Source organism: Sminthopsis crassicaudata, chromosome 1, assembly GCF_048593235.1.
Source record: "Sminthopsis crassicaudata isolate SCR6 chromosome 1, ASM4859323v1, whole genome shotgun sequence".
Taxonomy (NCBI): Eukaryota; Metazoa; Chordata; class Mammalia; order Dasyuromorphia; family Dasyuridae; genus Sminthopsis; species Sminthopsis crassicaudata.
Genome location: NC_133617.1, coordinates 415391134 through 415410789, shown reverse-complemented (window position 1 = coordinate 415410789; position 19656 = coordinate 415391134). Strand labels below are relative to the sequence as shown.

The following is a 19656-nucleotide window of genomic DNA, read 5'->3' as shown; positions in this document are numbered from 1 at the left end:
AGTCAGGTATAAGGAAAATCATTGGGATCTAACTTCAGCATTGAGTAATTTTATGTTATATGTTAATGATATCATACTTTAAAACATCTCACTGTGTTTTTGCTCCATAGATTTTTTTTAAGTGTTTTATAGGAAACAGAAAAATTGAATTTAGGATTTTTAGAAGTTTGGTGAATGAAGACCATTTACTCATCACATCATTTTTGGGATTTCTTCAGACAAGTAGTAATACTTTGCAGAGTTGTTTTCCTTGCTTTTTCTAGAGTATACCAAACAGTACATGAGTGAAAGGTTTTCTGACTTTAGTTTGGACAGAATGGAGAGTAGACAGCATATTTCTTGTTGCACATTCAAAAAAATATCTTTAAATTGGAAATGAAGCTGAAGACAGAAGAAATGGCAAGAGAAAGTTTAAAAGATCCAGGTGAGCATGACTTACAATAGTTTTCTGTAGACTTGTTTTAGAAAAAGTCTATAGAAAGTTTGGGTTTGAGATCTAACCTAGCCACATCATCCCAAGAATATTCATATAGTAAATTGGAATGAAGACAACATGAAATGGAAAATTGAACAAAGGTCACTATTTCATATAAGAATTTATTTTCATCATCAGTGGCAATGAAACTAATATATTTGGATTCTTAACACTTTGGTCTCTGATATGTTACACAAGGAAGTTAAAATAGCATCTGAAGTCAGAAGATTAAACCATAAAGATGATAAAATAGACACATCATGGAAATTTGTGCTGGAGGTGACATAATGTTGAAACACTGAGGAATCATTTTATAAGCCATCTCAGGAAGAATATCAAAAGAATGGAAAAGTCATGGAAAATAGTATCCAGAATCTGAATTTCAGGAAGAGAATGGACCTGGTTTTTTATTCTTGGGATATTTTACAGTGCTTTCAATGTTTCCAAGCTATTTCCTGGTACAAAGATCCATCTACTTAACACAAATGTTCCTCTGCTGATGATTGTGAATCATAGGAAACCAGTCTGTGAAAACTCAGAAGTTTCAGGAAACATGGAGAGCCATGTTAGGTAGATGTAGACTATAATATATTTCCAGTGATTATGTAAGTCTTAGAAGTAGCATAATAAGATCATTGATGTATAAGAACAAGAATTACAAGGATAAGGAAATACTTGAGTGCTGCAGTGATTTGAAATAGAAGAGACCTAGCCTGCAAACTAGCAAATCATCTGTGAAACATGGATTATGAATGAGAGTCACTTGTAACTCTGTAGAAGATATTTAGATGGATTATTATCTGGATTGATGAAAGGAGTATCCATGTAAATGTGATCAATGATACGTTATACTGAAATGAAGTAAAGACATTGATTCCTAACTGTTCATGATGCATTAAAGAATAAAAACCTATGAGAAGAGTAAGACAATTTTTCAGGAAGTTGTTTATGAATTTTGTTGTATATTCCTAGGCCACTTTCTGTAGAAATAATATCTAAATCTAGACACTCTGCTTTGCTACTATTCTGTTTTTAAGTTGTGTTGAATATGCTCTTAAAGTTGAAGAGCAAAAAAGAATTTTTTGAAGAGAAGTTTGTCGTAGTTATGCTTGTACTTTTCTAATGTAATTATTTTAGGGACTGTAAATATTTCAAAGACATGCTTTTGTTATGTGATAATATTGAAAGCTTTAGGTTGATCACAAAATTTTAATTTAGATTATAAATAGTTATTAATTATTAACTGAGTAAGAGGGAAATCACTGAAAATGGGAATATAGGAACTTGAATTTACTTTTGAAAAATAAGAAGTAAGGCTTTCATTTTTAGTTAAATTTTACTTACCAAAAGGACTTTTGGAAACAAAGTATGTTGAGAAAATTTTACTTCTAAAGCAGTGGATTTTGTGTTTGTGTGTTTGTTTTAGGAGGTATACTTGAAAGATGGAAGAACTGAAAGACTAAAATTGGAACTTGAAAGGAAAGATGCTGAAATTCAGAAATTGAAAAACAACATCACTCAGTGGGAGGTTTGTGTTTAGTTACCATTTCAAGGTGAAATGCATTGTCTTTTTTTGTTATTCTAAATTTTTCCTCATTATAGGTAATTATAATAATTTTTCTCTTCTGTTCTCTCTCTCTCTCTCTCTCTCTCTCTTTTTTTTTTTTTTTTTTTTTTTTTTTTTTTTTTTTTTTTTTTTTTTGCCTAGGCAATTAAGATTAAATGACTTGCCCAGGGTCACACAGCTAGGAAGTGTTAAGTGTCTGAGGACAGATTTGAAATCAGGTCCTCTTGACTTCAGAGCTAGTGCTCTTAGATCAAAAATAAAATATAAAAACCTTACTTCACTTTTAAAGTCCTTTACAACTTGACTCTTCTTACTTTTCTAGTCACATTGTACTTTGGCTACACAGGCCAAAATGTCCTTTTTCCACATTTCTGATACCTCATTTCCTTGTCTTCCTTCAAGAAGAATTCAAACTCTACCTTCTGCAGAAGTCCTTCCCCTATTCTTTTAGGACCTTCCTTCTGAAATTACTTGCTATATATTCTGGATAAATCTTATATGTACATAGTTATTTGTATGCTATCTCTCCCCATTAGAATGAACATCTTGAAGGTAATCATATTTTTGCCTTTCCTTTTATGCCCATTTTTTAGTACATATAAGTCCTTATTGAATGACTGATTGACTTCTACCCCATGCATAGATTTTTTTTAACCTTATTTTTAAGAAAACCTTTATTCTTTCATGGATCCCTTTGGCAATCTAGTGAAATCTGTGGATCTTTTCCCAGAATAAAATATTTTAACTGCTTAAAACAATGCAGAATTTGAATGGAATCAAATATATTGAAATATGTATTTTTTTCCATTTGAGCCCACAAACCCCATGAAATCTGTCTTTGGACCCCAAATTAACAACGCCTACACTAAGGAGTCCCAAATGATGATAATTCTTTCCTTAAACTAAAATATCCTACCTATTGTAGCTCTCTAATATGGCCATCAAATTTGTTTTGTATATTCACATCTTTGATGAAACTTCTCATGATCTTGCTTCATCTGAACATTTAGCCTTTTGCATTTACCTGATCATCTATAAACTATGTACTTTGTATTACAGCTATAATGCCAATATGCATTGGCTTCTTGATCACTTACATTTTTGTAGATTTTTTTTATTGGAAGAGACATTTGAACTCATTTAGTAATCTGGTGAAGCCAATGGATATTTTTAGAACAGTGTTTTTAAGTGCTTAAAATAAGATATAGGATTACAAAGGAAACTTTTTTTTTTTTTTTTTTTTTTTTCAAATAGAGTTATTGAGGGGCAGCTAAGTGGTGCTGTGGATAGAGCACCAGTCCTGGAGTCAGGAGAACCTGAGTTCAGATCAAGCCTCAGACACTCAACACTTCCTAACTATAACCCTGAGCAAGTCACTTAACCCCAATTGCCTGGTTCACCCCCCCTCCCCCCAAAAAAGCAATTGAATACAATTATTGAAGTATTAAAAAGTAATTAATAGACCATGTTAAAAACTGCTGATCTAGTACAGCTCTTTACAATAAGGCATAATTTGTAGAATTCTGGAAATGGAGTCAAGGAGGCTTAGATTTAGGTTCAAGTCCTGTCTCTGACACTGCCTTTTTACCAAATCATTCAAATTTTCTAAGCTTCAGTTTCCTCATCTACAAAACAGTAATAATACCAGCAATGTTATGCATCTCATAGGGTTTGTTGGTAGTAAATCTCAAATGAGATAATGTGTAATAAGGCATTTTACAAATTTTAAAATATATATAAATACTATCTTTTAATTATGATTATTTATATCTGTCATGGTGCCAGGTCCTTTGCAGTGATTTATATCTCTTATTCAGTATATGTTATTAACTAATTAATTGATCAAAGAGAGAACTTTAATTTTTGTTTTATATGTTAATCACATAACCTGTGTGCCTCCTTTCAATATGTGTTAAGGGAAAAAGAAATGTCTTATACCATAATCTTTAGATGTTTAAAAAAAATAGAAAAAATTTTAAAATGCCTAAATTTATTAGTAATTTCTATCCTTATTAGTAGAACCTGTAACAGAAACTTAGTTTCCCATCTAAGACAAAATGTGAAAAAGTACATTAGGTATGGACAGTAATTTGAAGAAATATTTTCAATACTTTATATTCAGAAATTAACATATATATGTATATAATTATTAGAGTGAAAGAAGACACTAGAAATTTAAAAGAAGTCCCAGGCCTATTTCAGTAAATTGCTTTGCATGTTAATTACATAGCTTTCAACTTTTGAACCAATTCAAATATTGAAATAACTGAATAATTACTGTGGTCTGTGTAATCTGAAATAATATTAAAAATTAATTACTTTGGTGTCTTTGTTTCTTTTTTGAGAAGAATGAAAATCCCTTAAGAAAATTTCTATTGTGTTAACTTCTTTCCTTTGCCCTCATCCCATTAGCCTTAATTTTGAATCATTTGTAATTAATACCTGCATTTTTTTTTGTTCATGAGGTTGCCTAGAATTTTTAGCTTACTAGTTGCTGTAATTTGATTCACATCATATATTATAACTAAACAATCTTGTTCTCTTTGATCAATTAGGCAAAATATAAAGAAGTAAAAGCAAGAAATGCTCAGTTATTGAAAATGTTACAGGAAGGTGAAAGTGAGTAATTTATTTTTTATGATTTCTAGATTTATAAATAACAGTCATATTTGGGATATTTCATATTTTAAAAATATAATTTTATAGGGGTAGCTAAATGGTGTAAATGGAAAGAGCACACTAGCACTGGAATCAGGAGGACCTGAGTTCAGATCTGGTCTCAGACACTTAACACTATTATGAGATTTAAGGAGCTTTTTTGAGTTCAGATGGAGGATGTTTTTTGTTGACCTTTTTTTTTTTTGGGGTAAACTCTTGAGATGTGGAAAGATCATAAAACGAATCCTTTTGCTCATTTCATAAATGAACAGAATTTCTCAAGATAATTATCATGGGGACACCTAGGTAGTACAGTGAATGGGGCACCAGCCCTGAAATCAGGAGCACACCTGAGTTCAAATCAAAGATCTAATTATCATGGTCACCATCTGCATCAAGTTATTTGAAAAATCATATTAGAAAACTGTTAGATTGCTTTTTTACCATAGACCAAAAAACTTGTAAATAAAAGCAAAACATAATCTTTGATAGTAATATTTCAACATCTTTTTAAAATCCAAGTTAAATAATACAGGGATTTAATTCAAGATTTTTCCTCAGTGTCAGTTGTTGATGTTCTTCTCTTCTTTATAAATTGGAATAATAATAAAAATAATGTGACAGCTCTCTTGAAAAGATCTTTCCAAGAAAACTATTGGAAAGCAATATTAAGTATTCAGTTGTCAAGGGGGGTAGTATTTTTTAATTAAACCTTTTGATCCTAGGATGCCATTTAACATTTTTAAAATGTTTTCCAAAACAAAAATAATTTATTAAAAAAGAAAAATACTGTCTGACAAATTTTTGCAAATATCTGGTTTAATAAAAGATAGCTGAGTTCTCAAATTCAACCTGTTGTGATTTTTTTTTTTTTTTTTTGGTTGAAATCTTTTAAAATTTGGATTCAAATATGTAGTTGAAAAAGGAAGTAGTACTTCAGTAAGCAAATATTTTAGTGTTATTAGGACAATAGTTTTAACTTCACAGACCTTCTGTAATGGTGTTTGGAATTCTGTAGAGGTCCCTAGAACACAGTTTGAGAAATAATGAATTTTAGGATTTGAGAGAGAAATTCACCTTGACTCCTGTGAGGTGTACATCATTTAACAATTTTTAAAATTCCTGTTTTTTCCTTTTTGTCAGTGAAAGATAAAGCAGAAATACTTCTTCAAGTTGATGAATCACAAAGTATCAAAAATGAGCTAACCTTACAGGTAAGGAAATTGGTATTTATTTATATTCTAGCTATAGAACTGATTAGGCTTTGCTCTAGGACCTAGCCATGAGTCAAAGAAGAGTATTGGGAGAGAGTCTTCTTCCCTGTGGTAAACACTATGTTTATCTTGCAGCCTTTTTACCCACACTTTGAAATTCATCTTCCCCTGATCCATTCCCATAGAATGCTATCACCATGGTGGTCCTTCTGCAGGATCTACATTTTGTTTCAACTCCTATGGACTTTTAGTCCCTCCATCTTCCTAGCTAAGGATAAGGGTTATCAGGCCTCCCTCTCTTGGCATATCCCTATCGAAATTAAATTCCCTTCTGTGCTGCTATTGGTTACTACAACCCTGAAAATTATAGAGAAATTTTTTGAGCTACAAATCTTGTTAAAGTTTAAAAAGTACTATCCCACATGGCTAATAAATATGTATTTATAACAAATTCCTTCCTTTCTCAAGGAAGAGGTGGGGAGGGAGGGAGGGAGTTTAGAACTCAGAATATGTAAAACTGAATGTTTACATGCAATTAGGAAATAGTTAAAATTAAAATATCAAAATAAAATTTGCTGCACCTGTTTTATTGTCTATAGAATGAGGGGGTTGGACTAGATAGCCTCTAAGACACCTTCCAAACTTAAATCTAGATCCATCATCCTTTAAATTATGGAATCCATTCATTGTCTTCTAAAAAATGAGTTATGTTATTTTTTTCTTATTGAACTTGCGTTACATATATTTGTTTTAAAATCATTCTTGTCATTGTTAATGTTCTTTATGTTAATTTTTTTAATCTCATTGATTATTTGGTTGCAGGTGACTTCGCTTCATGCTGCATTAGAGCAAGAAAGATCAAAAGTGAAGGCATTGCAAGCAGAATTAACAAAATATCAGGTAAGCCTGTTATGATTCATAAGGATCACAGGTTTAGAGGTTAAAAGGACCTTAAAAGCCATGAGTCCCAACCCCCTCATTTTATAGATGTGGAAATTTGTAGAGATACAAAGGTTAGATAGATTGTGTAGCTTAAATTTTAAGTAAGGAATCTATTTAAAAAAAAAATTTATGTGAAGGTTAAATTTTATTCACCTTATATATCTTAACAGAATTAATTGCTATCTTGGTAAGATTAAAAGTTTAAAATATCTTAAGTCTATTGTGGACATAAGTAGAAATAATTGGGAACTCAGTAAGAGTGTAAGAAACATAAAAGATTTTTACTTCAATTTACTAGAAGCAGCAGTGGCATTAAGAATTCTATGAATATTTTATTTTTAAAGATACATGAGGAGGCAGCTAGATGGCTGTGGATAGAGCACTATCCCTGAAGTCAGGAGGACTGGAGTTCAAATCTGGCCTCAGATATTTAACACTTCTTAGCTGTGTGACTGGACAGATCACCCTAAATTGCCTTGCAAAAATAAATTAAATAATTGGAATAGAGATATAAGTACTATGTCTCTTCAGGTAAAGTCCTGTTGCCATGCTGATCATGGTACAGATGTCACCTTGGGTTCTCAGAGGCCATACCAGTGGTACAAGTTCTAGCAGATCTTTACCAAACTATGAGTATGAAGCTCATAATAGACTGTGTATCTTTATCTGATGAACAACCCCTATTAGCCACACTCCAAGAGTCCCACAGTAGAATTGGTCATGGATTGAAGAATTTTTCAGCCATGGCAACTTTATCTACTAATTTGTAGAGGAATAGAAGTATAATTAAAAGGGAATAAAATTACAAATGTTTGGGGTGTTGAAATATATAAGTATAGAAGTACATGAAGTTTTAAGTAATGATGAAAGTTAAATGATTATTTTTAGCTTTTATAGATTGTTAATCTATCTATATTTTATTACCCAGCAATCACTTCCTCATCTAAAGAGTTTGTGGATAAAAATGAATAAAGTTGGAAGAATGAAATCTTATTTTAGCCTATACTTGAGAGTTACATAGATGTGGTGTGTGTGTGGTTTTTATTTTTAAATTAAAAAAATCTATTAGTAACAAATGAAATATTTTGGGAGGAAAAAAGTGCACACTTTAAAACAAATCATGGAATGGGCCGCTTCTCAACTGAGATCAGTAGAAGTAGTTTTTTGTTGGGTAAAAAAGCCCCCTTGTACCTTACAACAGCCCTACCTACTACTATTATATAAATCCTCTCTGTAAAACCTGAGGTTGGAGCAGGCCCACCATCTCTTACAATAGAGCTAGGTTCCTATCCATGGCCTGGAAAACCCAGGACCAGTGAAAATTGTGCTGCCAATGTGCTCCCCAGGGTGCAGCCCTAGCTTTGAAGTTTGCCAGCCCAGGGAGAAGGGACTGCCTTCGCCTGGGAGGCCTTGGGACAGGCCCTTGATCCAGGCCTCTGCTTATAGAAAAACTGTTGCCAGTTGAGAAGCAAGGTAAGAGTTTTATGCTATATGAGCATGCACCTAGTTTGCAAGTGGTACCTAGTTTGCATAAAATAATCACTGAGCTAGTTTTTGGTAGTAGCATTCATTATTTCAATTTTCCTTCTTCATGGCAAAAATCAATTTCATTTTTCCCCCTGATTCCATTACATAGATCAGTGGCTCCAAATGTTTCCTCTATAATCCACAAAGATTTTAAGCATCTTTCATGGCCCATACCAACCTCTTTCATACCTTTCCTTAAAAAAAAAAAATTAGTAGGATTTTCATCTAGTTAGGAATTATTTATGGGGAAATTGTTAGTGAATACTTACTAAATGTTCTTGAATGGTTGTTGACAAGAAGTACAATAGAGAGCAGAGCAGCAGAAAAAGAAGTAGCCATTTAGACTCCTGATGAGTGAAGGAATAGAAGATGTCACTTCTAACAAATAGCATGTCTGAAATTGGCATGACTCAGTAAAACTTAATACAGTCACCATTTTAAGAAACACATTGCGTTAACTGATCTTAAAAGTTGATCTTTTAGCGGGAAACTAGTCTTGTTTAAAACCCTTGAAAAATAATAATTTCATGGCATTTTTAGACCAGTTTAAGAGTTTTTCTTTTTCCTAAATCCAGTTTGATAAAGTTTTGGTTTTGTAAGGGATTTAAGTGTGGGTGTATTGTTTAAATTTTCTTTTAAATCTTGATATTGTAGAACAGAGAAAACTTGCCCTTTGAAAGTAATATAGTAGTTATGAAAGCATAGAACCTATTAAGTTAGCATGGTTCAAGTTGAATAAATTGTCCCAAAAGCCACTTTAACCTTTGAAAATATTCAACTAAATTTTTTCATAGAAAAGGTATACACAAGCTCAAATATAAAATGAGTTCAAATAAGCTACTTTTCCTCAGATCAGAAATTTTCTTTTAATCATGATTCTTAAAATGCTTATAGAAGAAAATTCTTAAATAATTTCCTTTATTTTTCTTTACAGGGTGGCAGAAAAGGGAAAAGAAACTCCGAGTCTGACCAGTGTAGGTGATCACATTAGCCATTGAGATCAGCACAAACACACACACACACACACACACACACACACACACACACACACACACACACTCTCTCTCTCACTCTCACACGCACTACTTACCCACATACATACACACATACACACACACTTTTCAGGGTTTTGGAAAAAAAATGTATATATTTAATGCTCTACAACTGCTGAACTATGCAGTTTTTGTTGGGGAAAAGAAACCTAAAATGACTAATTGATTAACCAACTAAAAACTATTTCATTTTTCTGTTGGTTTAAAGTGAAAAGTAGGAAAGTAGAAAAACTCAGTGAATCATTACTGTTTGCTGTCCATGCTCATCACTTTAGTTTTTCATCAGTCAATAAAATTTACTCTTCCATTTGTATGTTTGATTTTTTTTTTTTAAGTCCCAGAAATGTGTGGAAGTATTAGCTTAGTATTTATCAAGATAAACTACATTAGACCAAAGCTATAATTGCTGCTGTTTATCTGCTTGATGTTTTTTTAGTTGTTTTAAATTAATTTAGTACAGTGGAATGCCATTATATAGTATGACTCATAGTGAGACAGATTTACTCATGTCCTTAAAAAGGTAATTGCTAATAAAAGATATCTGATTTAGATAAGGGACACAGATGGGCCTGGATCTGTGATTTCATTGGTCTAGAGAACTCCCAGATGAGAAAACTGTCATTGCACCTCATCACGTTCTTAACAACTAAGTCCTAAGAATCATTTAAAACCTTGAGAGGTTAAATGACTTTCCCAAAATAAAACAACCAGTGTGCATAAGAAGCGAGACTTGAATTCAGGTCTTCGTGGCTCTCTATCCATTATACCATGTTGTCTAAATATTATAAACATAACTACATATATATGTACATATGTGTATATAAAAGAGCAGGCTAAACAAGAAATGTTAAATCATCTGTTAAATTCAGGAGTTCTGTTTAATTTGGCACATGAACCTATTTTACGAAATAGAATAATAAGACAAATACAAATGACATATAAGACCATAAGCCTAGGACCTCAGCAACCATCTTAGTTCAGCCCCCTAGTCTTGTAGATTTTAAAAATTAAATAAGAAACATTGAATTACTTCCCTAATGGAACTTGTATAAAGGTAAAGTTAAATGGAAACATAATAAAAAGAAAAATAGATCTTTTAAGTAGTGTGCAGCAATTTGGTCTTACTAACTAGCAAAATTCAGTGGTATTCAGAAATAACCTATCTTACTATGCAACCTATTACAAAATTGGGTGTCTAGTATTAGTATCAACATGAATAAGATTGGACTACTAGGACAACAAGAAAAGCTTGGGTTGCAATTACAATGAAAAATCTCACAATTCTTTTTTAGCATCCTCAAATTTTATGTTATAGGTAGGAAATGTACACAAGACATGTACAGAAATGGTGTTAAAATGAGTGAGTTGCAAAAATGTTGACAGTTCACAGGATAGAAAAATCAGTTTTTGGTTGATCTTTTGGATTAGGCAAAATTGCATGGGAAAAATAGGAGTTTAAGCTAAACCTTGAAGGAAGAATCATATAAACTGGAAGAGACTTAAGGCCTCAGGACCAGAAAAAACAAAAGCACATGGGTAAGGATATGCACCATAGAAACCTGGTTTAACTAAAGTACTGTAAATATGAAGCAAGTAGTAGTAAAATGAGGTTTAAAGGTTGTAAAAGATTTCGACTCTCAATTTAATGACATTGAGCTTTATGAAGTGTAGTAGAAGACAGTATTAGAGCTGTGCATTAGGATGGTTAGTGAAAGTCAAGGAAAAGGAAAATTATCATAACAAGTTTGGAAGGTAATGGGAAATGGAGAGAAGATTAATGGGAGAGATACGAAGATCTCATAGATCTTCATACGAAGAGTTCATAGCACTTAGCAGTTGATTGGATATTAGATGTCAGAGATGAGTTGAGATACTACAGATGGCTTCCTGGGGAAATCATAATGCTATAAATAAGTAACTCAGGTGAACTTATGAACTAGAAGAAAAAAGAGGAATCAATTTGGGACATACCAAATTGAAATTGGTTGTATGACAAGGGTGAATAGATGTTTGAAAATACATGTGTGGAGCCCAAAGAAAAACATGAGGAAGAGTGAGAAGAAGAGAGGGTCCTTTCCAAAATGAAAAGTAACACTCAAAGTGTTAAAAAAAAAAAAAAAAAAAAAAAGGGTGGAAAATCTTGCTTGATGTAACTGGGGAATATTTAACTTGGTCTCTATTGATTCCAAGTCAAGTGCAATCTTAAGTTATTGTGCTCTTCCCCCAGTCCCAAAAAAAGTTATTTTGTATTTATTATGTATTTTGTGTTTACTTTTCCATGTAGGTGTTTCTCCCAATAGAATGTAAGTGACTTGATAGCAGAGACTTTGCTTTTCATTGATATATGCTAGTATTTATCTTAATACTGTGCTCTTCATCAACAAAAAGTTGAGTTGAATTGAACCTTAGGAAAGCCTTCATTGAGCGGGCAAGAGAAAGAATGGTAAAAATTGAGAGATAATCCAAAAAAAGGGCATAAGGCTTCAGAAGGTCCAAGAGAATGAACACTAAGAAAAAACTATTGCAGTTAGTGATCATGAGATCACTGACAACATTTTTAAGAGCAATTTCAATCAAGTATGGGGGGATAAAATCAAGAATGCAAAAAATTGAGTGAAAAGTGAAAGCACATAGAGACCATAAGAGTAACAATCAAGAGAATGTTTTTCTTAGGAGTGTGTTCATAGGGAGGGCTAGAAAAGATTAAATATTTAAAGAAGACCAATGGAGAAAAGGCAAGTGAGCAGAGTCCCAGAGCCAGTGTAGAAGTTGGTGGGATGGGATTGAGGAAGAAGTAGTTAGCTTGATAAGCAGGAAGACCACTTATATATGAGAACCTAGATCAGATATTTCTTTGTCAAGATTCAGGGTTAATCTGAGAGTGAAGAGGCTTCAGAGTTGAGTTTGAGTAGAGTGGGAACGTTTTAAACAGCTGCTGTGATGAATTATTAAAATAATTGAACAGCTCTGAGGCCCATATAAAGTTCTGTATCATAACTAAAATAGAGCCTAAGTCAGAAATTAACTGCTTTGACTAAAGCAAACTTGATCTAGAATGCTGCTCTTGGGAGGCCTTGTAAGCCTATAAAGTACATAATTTACATGTGCCTCTTTCTCAAGGGCCCATTAATAAATTGGAGTGGGGAGTAGGGGGTTCTTTCAAAAAAGGGAAGGAGGGGGGAAAGTACCAAATGATTGAAGGCAAAGGTCCTAAGTTTTAAATTGAAGACTTTGTTGGAGATAAATCATCTTCTTGAGTACAAATTAAGTCCCAGATCCTTACTAGCTGTTTGACCCACCCTGGGCAAGTCACTTTACCCAATTTGCCTTATTTCCTCATCTGTAAAATGAAGTGGAGAAACGGCAAATCAGTCCAGTATCTTTGCCAAAAACAACAAAAAACTTGAAATAGAGTCATGAATAGTCAGATGTGATTGAAAGAACTAAGCAACCACTATTTACAATAATCATCTTGGAGTCAAATCACTTGTGTTTTTTAGGCACACTAGGTACTCAGTTTACAAAGAAAGGCAAGGAAGTTCTTGCTCTCAAGAAGCTATCTAATGGGGATGACAACATGTAAACAGGGTAGAATGAGAAATATTGTAAGAGAAATTGATCATGAACCGAGGGAAGGCATTAACATTAAGGGGGATCAAGAAAGGAAGGATTATAATTATATAAGGATTTTATTAAGTACTTGGAGAAAATTAGGAAATAGAATTCCTGGCATGAGAAAAAAGCTAGTTGGCATGGTTTGTTCAAGAAATAGCAGTTGTCCAAGCCAACTAATAAATCCACAATCATTTAGACATTTTTTAGGATAATAGTTTGGGTAAATCAATAAATGTCAATAATGAGAAATTGAGGTCATTAGGATTTTAGTGTGAGCTCATGACAGATTAATAGAGACAGCAATATAATTAGTTTTTAACCTTAGGATTTTCTTTTATGGCTTCTCATATACAGTAACTTTTGAACTCCTGACATTTCCTGCTAAAAAATGTATTGAATGAGTGAATGTATTTGTGTTGTGGTCTCATATGTGAAGCAATTGATCTACTGTTTTCTAGGTACCATCCTAGGTAAAAGGAAAAAATCTAGATACCATCCTAGGTAAAAGGAGAAAAAACCATCCAAGAGCCCCTATTCAACTTTACATTCTACTCGAAAGATAGAGCATTTACATAAATCAATAAAAGTAATATAATAAAAAGCACTAGCAAGTAAGATCAGGATAGCATTTCTTTGGAATAGAATTTTAACTTTTTTTTATCATGAACTCCTTTGGCAAAGGATCCAAGATTAATTTTTCAGATGTACTGAATATAATATGCCCAAGATTATAAAGAAAATTAAGTTAAACTATCAAAAACATTTTTTAAAGTTAATGAATCCCAGCTGAAAAATCCCTATTGTGGAAATGGGTCCCTGAATTGAGCCTGAATGGAAGCTAAGGATTGTAGGATTAACAAGTTACAAATTGGTATGTTGCAAACATGCAATAAAGTCTACTCAAAATCAGGAAGGCAGGAAATGTTAGACTTGGAGTAACTGTAACCGGGAATATAAGACATATATGAAGAGGAGTAATGTAAAGGCTAAAATCAAACTAAAGGACTTTTTCTCTTTTAGCCCAGAAATAATAAACTTCTCAGAAGGAAAAGATTGATGACTTGGCACTTTTTTTCCTGCTGAGGCAATTGGGGTTAAGTGACTTTCCCAGGGTCACACAGCTAGGAAGTATGTCAAGCCATATTTGAATTCAGGTTCTCTTAACTTTAGAGCTGGTGCTCTATCCACTGTGCCATCTAGCTGCCTCTTGGCACTTTTAAGAATATTATTTTGACATGTTTGGAGGATGGGTGGCACTAAGTGCCTCAAGGGAGAGATTGGAAGTAGGGATGAAGGCATGAATTAAAATATTTTGTTAATTCAGGGGAGGGAATAATGAATAACTAAATGGGGATACTGACTGGAAAGCACAAGAGATTAGAAAATCTAATTTTATAAACCTATGTAACTCATCTAAACTTGATAATTGATTAGGTTTGGAGTGTTGGGATTAGAAAGAAGGAAGTATAGAGGCTGAATCTGAGTTTGCTAAATTATGAAAAGCACTGGACTTGGGTGGGAAGATAATTCTAGATTAGACATACTGCATTTAAGACGCCTATAGGAACATCCAGGGTATTACATCAGAAAAATTCCTTACTGTATTTGAAAGTCAGGTAACTATCATGTAAAACCTATTTTTACTAATAAACTTCACCTAAGTATGTATGAAATGATTAAACTATGACTTATCATAAAAAAACTTAGCTTCCACATTATGTAGGTAAATGTTAAAATAAAACTTCATCTCTTATTACAAAGTAATCTAGTCTTAATGCACAATTTAATCTGAAATTGGTCCCAGATTCTGTGATGTATCTATTATATTCAGTCTACCAGCACAATTTTTCTTACATATTGCAGGGGAAGTGGAAAATGAAAGATGATGATACAGGATTTGTTTAATTAAAATCCTAATTAAAGCATAATCTTCCTAGTATTAATATATCACCATTCTCAAAGTTACTGCTAGATTATGCCCTTTATATAAAGTTATTTTCTCCAGCTTTTATTTATTTACTTTATTTATTACACTTTCAAATTGAATAATTATGAAATTTCCTCATCCATCCTGTCATGATCTTTTATTATTCCCTTTCTCCCTGTTGACTGCTACCTCTTAACTTCATTCTTTGTTTTTACTATGACCTCCATTCCCTCTGACTTGACCAAGCCATCCTTCCTATCCTGGCTACCTCTCTCCTCTTTTCCGCTTCACCTCAACTCTGATTCACTTGCTTGTCCTTTTGCTGACTGAACTTTGTCAAATCTCAGCCCTGGATTGTTACTGCCTTTTCTTCTATCATGTGCTGCTGCTGAATGAAGCAGAATGTCATAAAACTGTTTTGGGTTCACTATGTATGTCTGCTAATTTCAATAAGGCCTTCACTACAAGGCAACTCTACTCACCACAGTGTCAGTTTCTGTGATTTTTTTCTCTCAGAGCCTCTCAGAATACCCCATTGCTCTCATCAGTTGAAGATCTCACGTCATACTTGGTAGAAAAATTTAGGGCCTCTAGTCTCATTCTTCTAATTTCACATTCCCCTAGTATTTAATTCAGTATAGTTTCTGATGAAGTGGTGTATCTCTCTCTCTCTCTCTCTCTCTCCTCTCTCCTCTCTCCTCTCTCCTCTCTCTCCTCTCTCCTCTCTCCTCTCTCTCTCTCTCTCCTCTCTCTCTTCCCTCCCTCTCTCTTCCCCCTCTCCTCTCTTTCCCCTCTCTCCTTCCTGTCTCTCTGTGTACACACACATACATACACCCTTCTCAGTTTGTCTGGCAAATTGCCCCAATTCTCTAATCTTCAGATTCTATCTAGTGTCTATTTTCCTGCTATCTACAAACAGCCCAAACCACCTAAAAACCTATTGGTAGCAGTTTCCCTGGTTCCCAACTAATCTCCTTAGAAAAGCTATCTACACTAGGTGCCTGACCTTCCTGTCTGCTGTTTCTTGCAAACTAGCTGCAGTCATGCTTATGTGCCTCATTGTTCAATTGATACTGTTCTTTCTCCTCATTTCTGCCTAGTAACTCTCTCTAATGATTTTTGGGATGCGACTCTGAGATCCTTAGATTCCTTAAAGGCAACTCCACTATCCACTAAAGAATTTCTTTTTTTGATCTTAATTCCCCACCACTCCCATCACCTAGGCTAATTCCCCTGCATCATTACTACCAACTGCTAAAAGCATCTTCTCTATAATTACCTTTTATCAGGGACTGTTTTTAACTTTAAATAGACCTCCCTTAATATTATTCCTTCAGGTGATTTCTTGTTCAGTCATTTTAAGTTGTGTCTAATTCTTGGTGATCCCATTTTGGGGTTTTCTTGGCAAAGATACTGGAATGATGGTCACCTGTTACCTTTTCCACCTCATTTTGCAGATGAGGAAACTGAGGCAAACAGGATTAGCTGACTTCTCCAGGGTCTCAGAACTGGTAAATTTATGAGGTTGGGATTGAACACTATCCACTATGCCACCTACCAGCCCAGTGGCTAGCTATTCAGTATACCTTCTAGCCAAAGTAATGTATTCACTGTTTGTCCAATTCAGCATACCATTTTAGTACCTTTGTCCAGATTGTCTCCAAGGATAGAGCTTTTTCAAGGCTCGGCTCAAATATCTATCCTATAAGAAAGCTTTTCAGATTGTCCTAGTAACTCCCTAGAGTCAGGGACTGTTTTGTTTTTGTTATTCTTCTTATGTCATCCTTTATGTCACTGTAACATTCCATTATATTTTTATGCCACAATTTCTTAAGCAATTTCTCAATTGACCCATAAAATTTTTCCCACTTTTTTAATCTTATGAGTAATGCTGCTATGAATATTTTTGTGTGTATATATATATATATATATATATATATTTCTTGTCAGTAATCTTTTATGTCTATTAACCTAAAATAGTAGGATTACTGGGTCAAAGAATATGAACATTTTTGTAATTTTCATTGTAAAGTCCAAATTGCCTTCTGAAATGGTCAGACCAGTACTTTGCTCTACCAGCAGCAAATTTGTTTGCTAGTTTCCAGTAAGCAATCCTGTCAACTTTTTGAAGATTTCCAGTTCAATGCCTCAGTTTAATTTACATTTCTCTGGTTATTAGAAATTTTGAATTTGTTTGAAAATAGTTTGTTTCTTCTTTCAACAACTGCCTTTTTGTAATTTTTGACAAAAACTTGCCAATTAAATGATTTTAATGTTTACAAATCTGACATTTTCCCATATTCCCTACGTCTTTTGATGTCTTATTTTTTTGAGACTTTTTGCCAACAACATTTTTTGCAAAGATTTTTTCTCCAGCTTTTATTGTGTATACACAAGCTTTTTTGTTTTTGTAACAGGAAACCTTTTTTAAGACATTACCCATGTTTTAATTTTTTTCTCCCTTCCACAGTAACAATTTTTTTATGATGTGACTTTCTTTAATGCTTAGATCACTGATTCATGTCAAATTCTATTTTAGTATAATCTATTGAACATAAAGTTAATAATTGAAAATATTATGTATTTAACCATTTTAGTGCATTTTGTGGTAAAACCATGGTAATGGTTTTTACTAATGCATGGTATCCTTAAAATATGAAGATTACTGACATCATAGAAATTCTTGAATATTAATCAATTTGTAACATTAATTTTATAATTTTAGTCTCATGAACTTAAGTCTCATTAAACAGTTCAAAAAGTTTTTTATTCGTTATTAGATGTTACTATAAGGTGAACTGTATTGCTTTCTTGATCACGTGGTCCTTGAACAGAATGATCAGACTTTCCATAGTATAATTGAGTAATAATAAGATGAAAGATTTAAAACTCCCTATGGGAACTCCTTGAGGGGAAAAAAAAAAAAAAAAAAAAAAAAAAAAAACGAGTCCAGGAAAGTTTGCTGAGCTGCCTGACACTGGTAGAGGTGGTAATGTCAAAGGTGGGATTTTAATCTAGGTCTTCTGATTGCATATATATATGCTCTTTCCACTGTTTTACATTAGCATGCTAACTTGTTCTTTTATCTCCCTGTTTTTAAATATAAAAATGTTGCTTTTTTTAAAATATAAGGTGTGGCATTTTTTTCAAATACATGCAAATATGTTCATCTTTGCAAAACCTTGTATTCCAAACTTTTCTCCCTCTTTTTCCCCTTCTACTCTCTCCAAGACAGCAAGGAATCTGATTCAGGTTAAACATGTATAATAATTCTTAACATATTTACATTTTCATTGTTCAAAAAATCAGATCAAAAAGGAAAAGAGGGGGGTGGAAGCAAACAACAAAAAAGATGAAAATCCTATGCTTTGATCCCCATTCACTATGATTTAAATTAGTTAAGCAACACAGAGGTACAATTTATTACCTTTTTTTTTTTTTTTTAAATTTTTAGTCATTGTCAATCATGCCATAATTCTAGACTTGATCTTGAGCTTTGAGGGAGCAGCACTACTTTCTAACTTAAATTAGCCATCTCGCAGAATCAAAGGGCTCCTAGAAGTATATGCATGTCATAGAACTTCAGGATAAATGGTTGGCAGAAGCCTCTATGTAGCTTTGCTCATCTGCATTTGTTCATTCAACAAATTATTTATGAAAATGACTGCTTATCATGGCCATCAATGGTTAGTTAAACAGGTAGGTTGATACACTTAATAAAGGCATAACTTCTCTATGCAGACATGGAGAACAAAACACATAGTAATACAGTATATCTCCTTATATCAATATCATGAGCCCTTTGCCTGCCTTTTGCCCAGAAGATTTTTCATTGCTGCTGCTTCCCATCAAATACTTGCCATCGGTATACTATGCTGATCTTATCATAAAACTAAAAAACTTTTTTCAGATATAAACTGCCTTCTATGAAAAAGAACTAACAAAGTTACTTTTAATATGAATTTCATTTCAGTTTATATTGACAATTATAGGTATTCAACTAAACATGAGAAAAGAGGGAAAAGTGAAGCAAAATAAATCCAAAAGAAGAAATTGTTAATGACTTTAGATACAAGTGTTTGTAAAATTTAATTCTTTGCCTATTGTTAACCCCTTCAAAAAGTACAGGTTGATTTTAATATTTTCCCATATACTTTCCCCTTTCTGATCCCTTCTACAACATAGATTTATTGCTTATAACTACATAGTTGTGGGTGGTAAGTATCATGTTCCTTTGGTTCTCTTTTCATTTTATATCTTACCCTTCATTTTTATTATTTCCCAAAGGACAATAATATCCCTTTTCATTCACATGCTATAATTCAACCATCTGAGATATTTTTTTCTGGATTTTTTGGCTGCTAAATATTCTGTACAGAATTTTTTTTGTTGTTGTTGTTTGTTTTTTCTTGCTATTAATCCTGAGGTATGGTTCCAGGAGTAGGACTCTTGGGTCAAAAATAGGCACAATGAGGGCAGCTAGGTGGTGCAGTGGATAGAGCATCAGCTCCTGACGTCAGGAGACCCGAGTTCAAATGTGGCCTCAGACATTTAACGTTTTCTGGCTGTGTGATCCTAGGCAAGTCACTTAATCCTAATTGCCTAAAAAAAAAAAAAATATATATATATATATATATATATAGGCACATTTGCAATTCTTGCTATATAAATTTGTGTTG

General features: G+C 33.1%; 1 protein-coding gene across 11 annotated transcripts in view; it reads left to right on the top strand.

The window, feature by feature from the left end:
* Positions 1-9748, top strand: part of GKAP1 (G kinase anchoring protein 1) — a 59102-nt gene extending 49354 nt beyond the window's left edge. For all 11 annotated transcript variants that reach the window (XM_074280161.1, XM_074280159.1, XM_074280168.1 and 8 more), the window contains 5 exons: positions 1902-2003; positions 4598-4661; positions 5844-5914; positions 6737-6814; positions 9318-9748. In XM_074280161.1, coding sequence (XP_074136262.1) covers positions 1902-2003; positions 4598-4661; positions 5844-5914; positions 6737-6814; positions 9318-9365 — 363 coding nt within the window. In that variant the 3' untranslated portion in view covers positions 9366-9748. The remainder of the gene's footprint in view (positions 1-1901; positions 2004-4597; positions 4662-5843; positions 5915-6736; positions 6815-9317) is intronic.
* The last annotated feature ends 9908 nt before the right edge of the window (positions 9749-19656 follow it).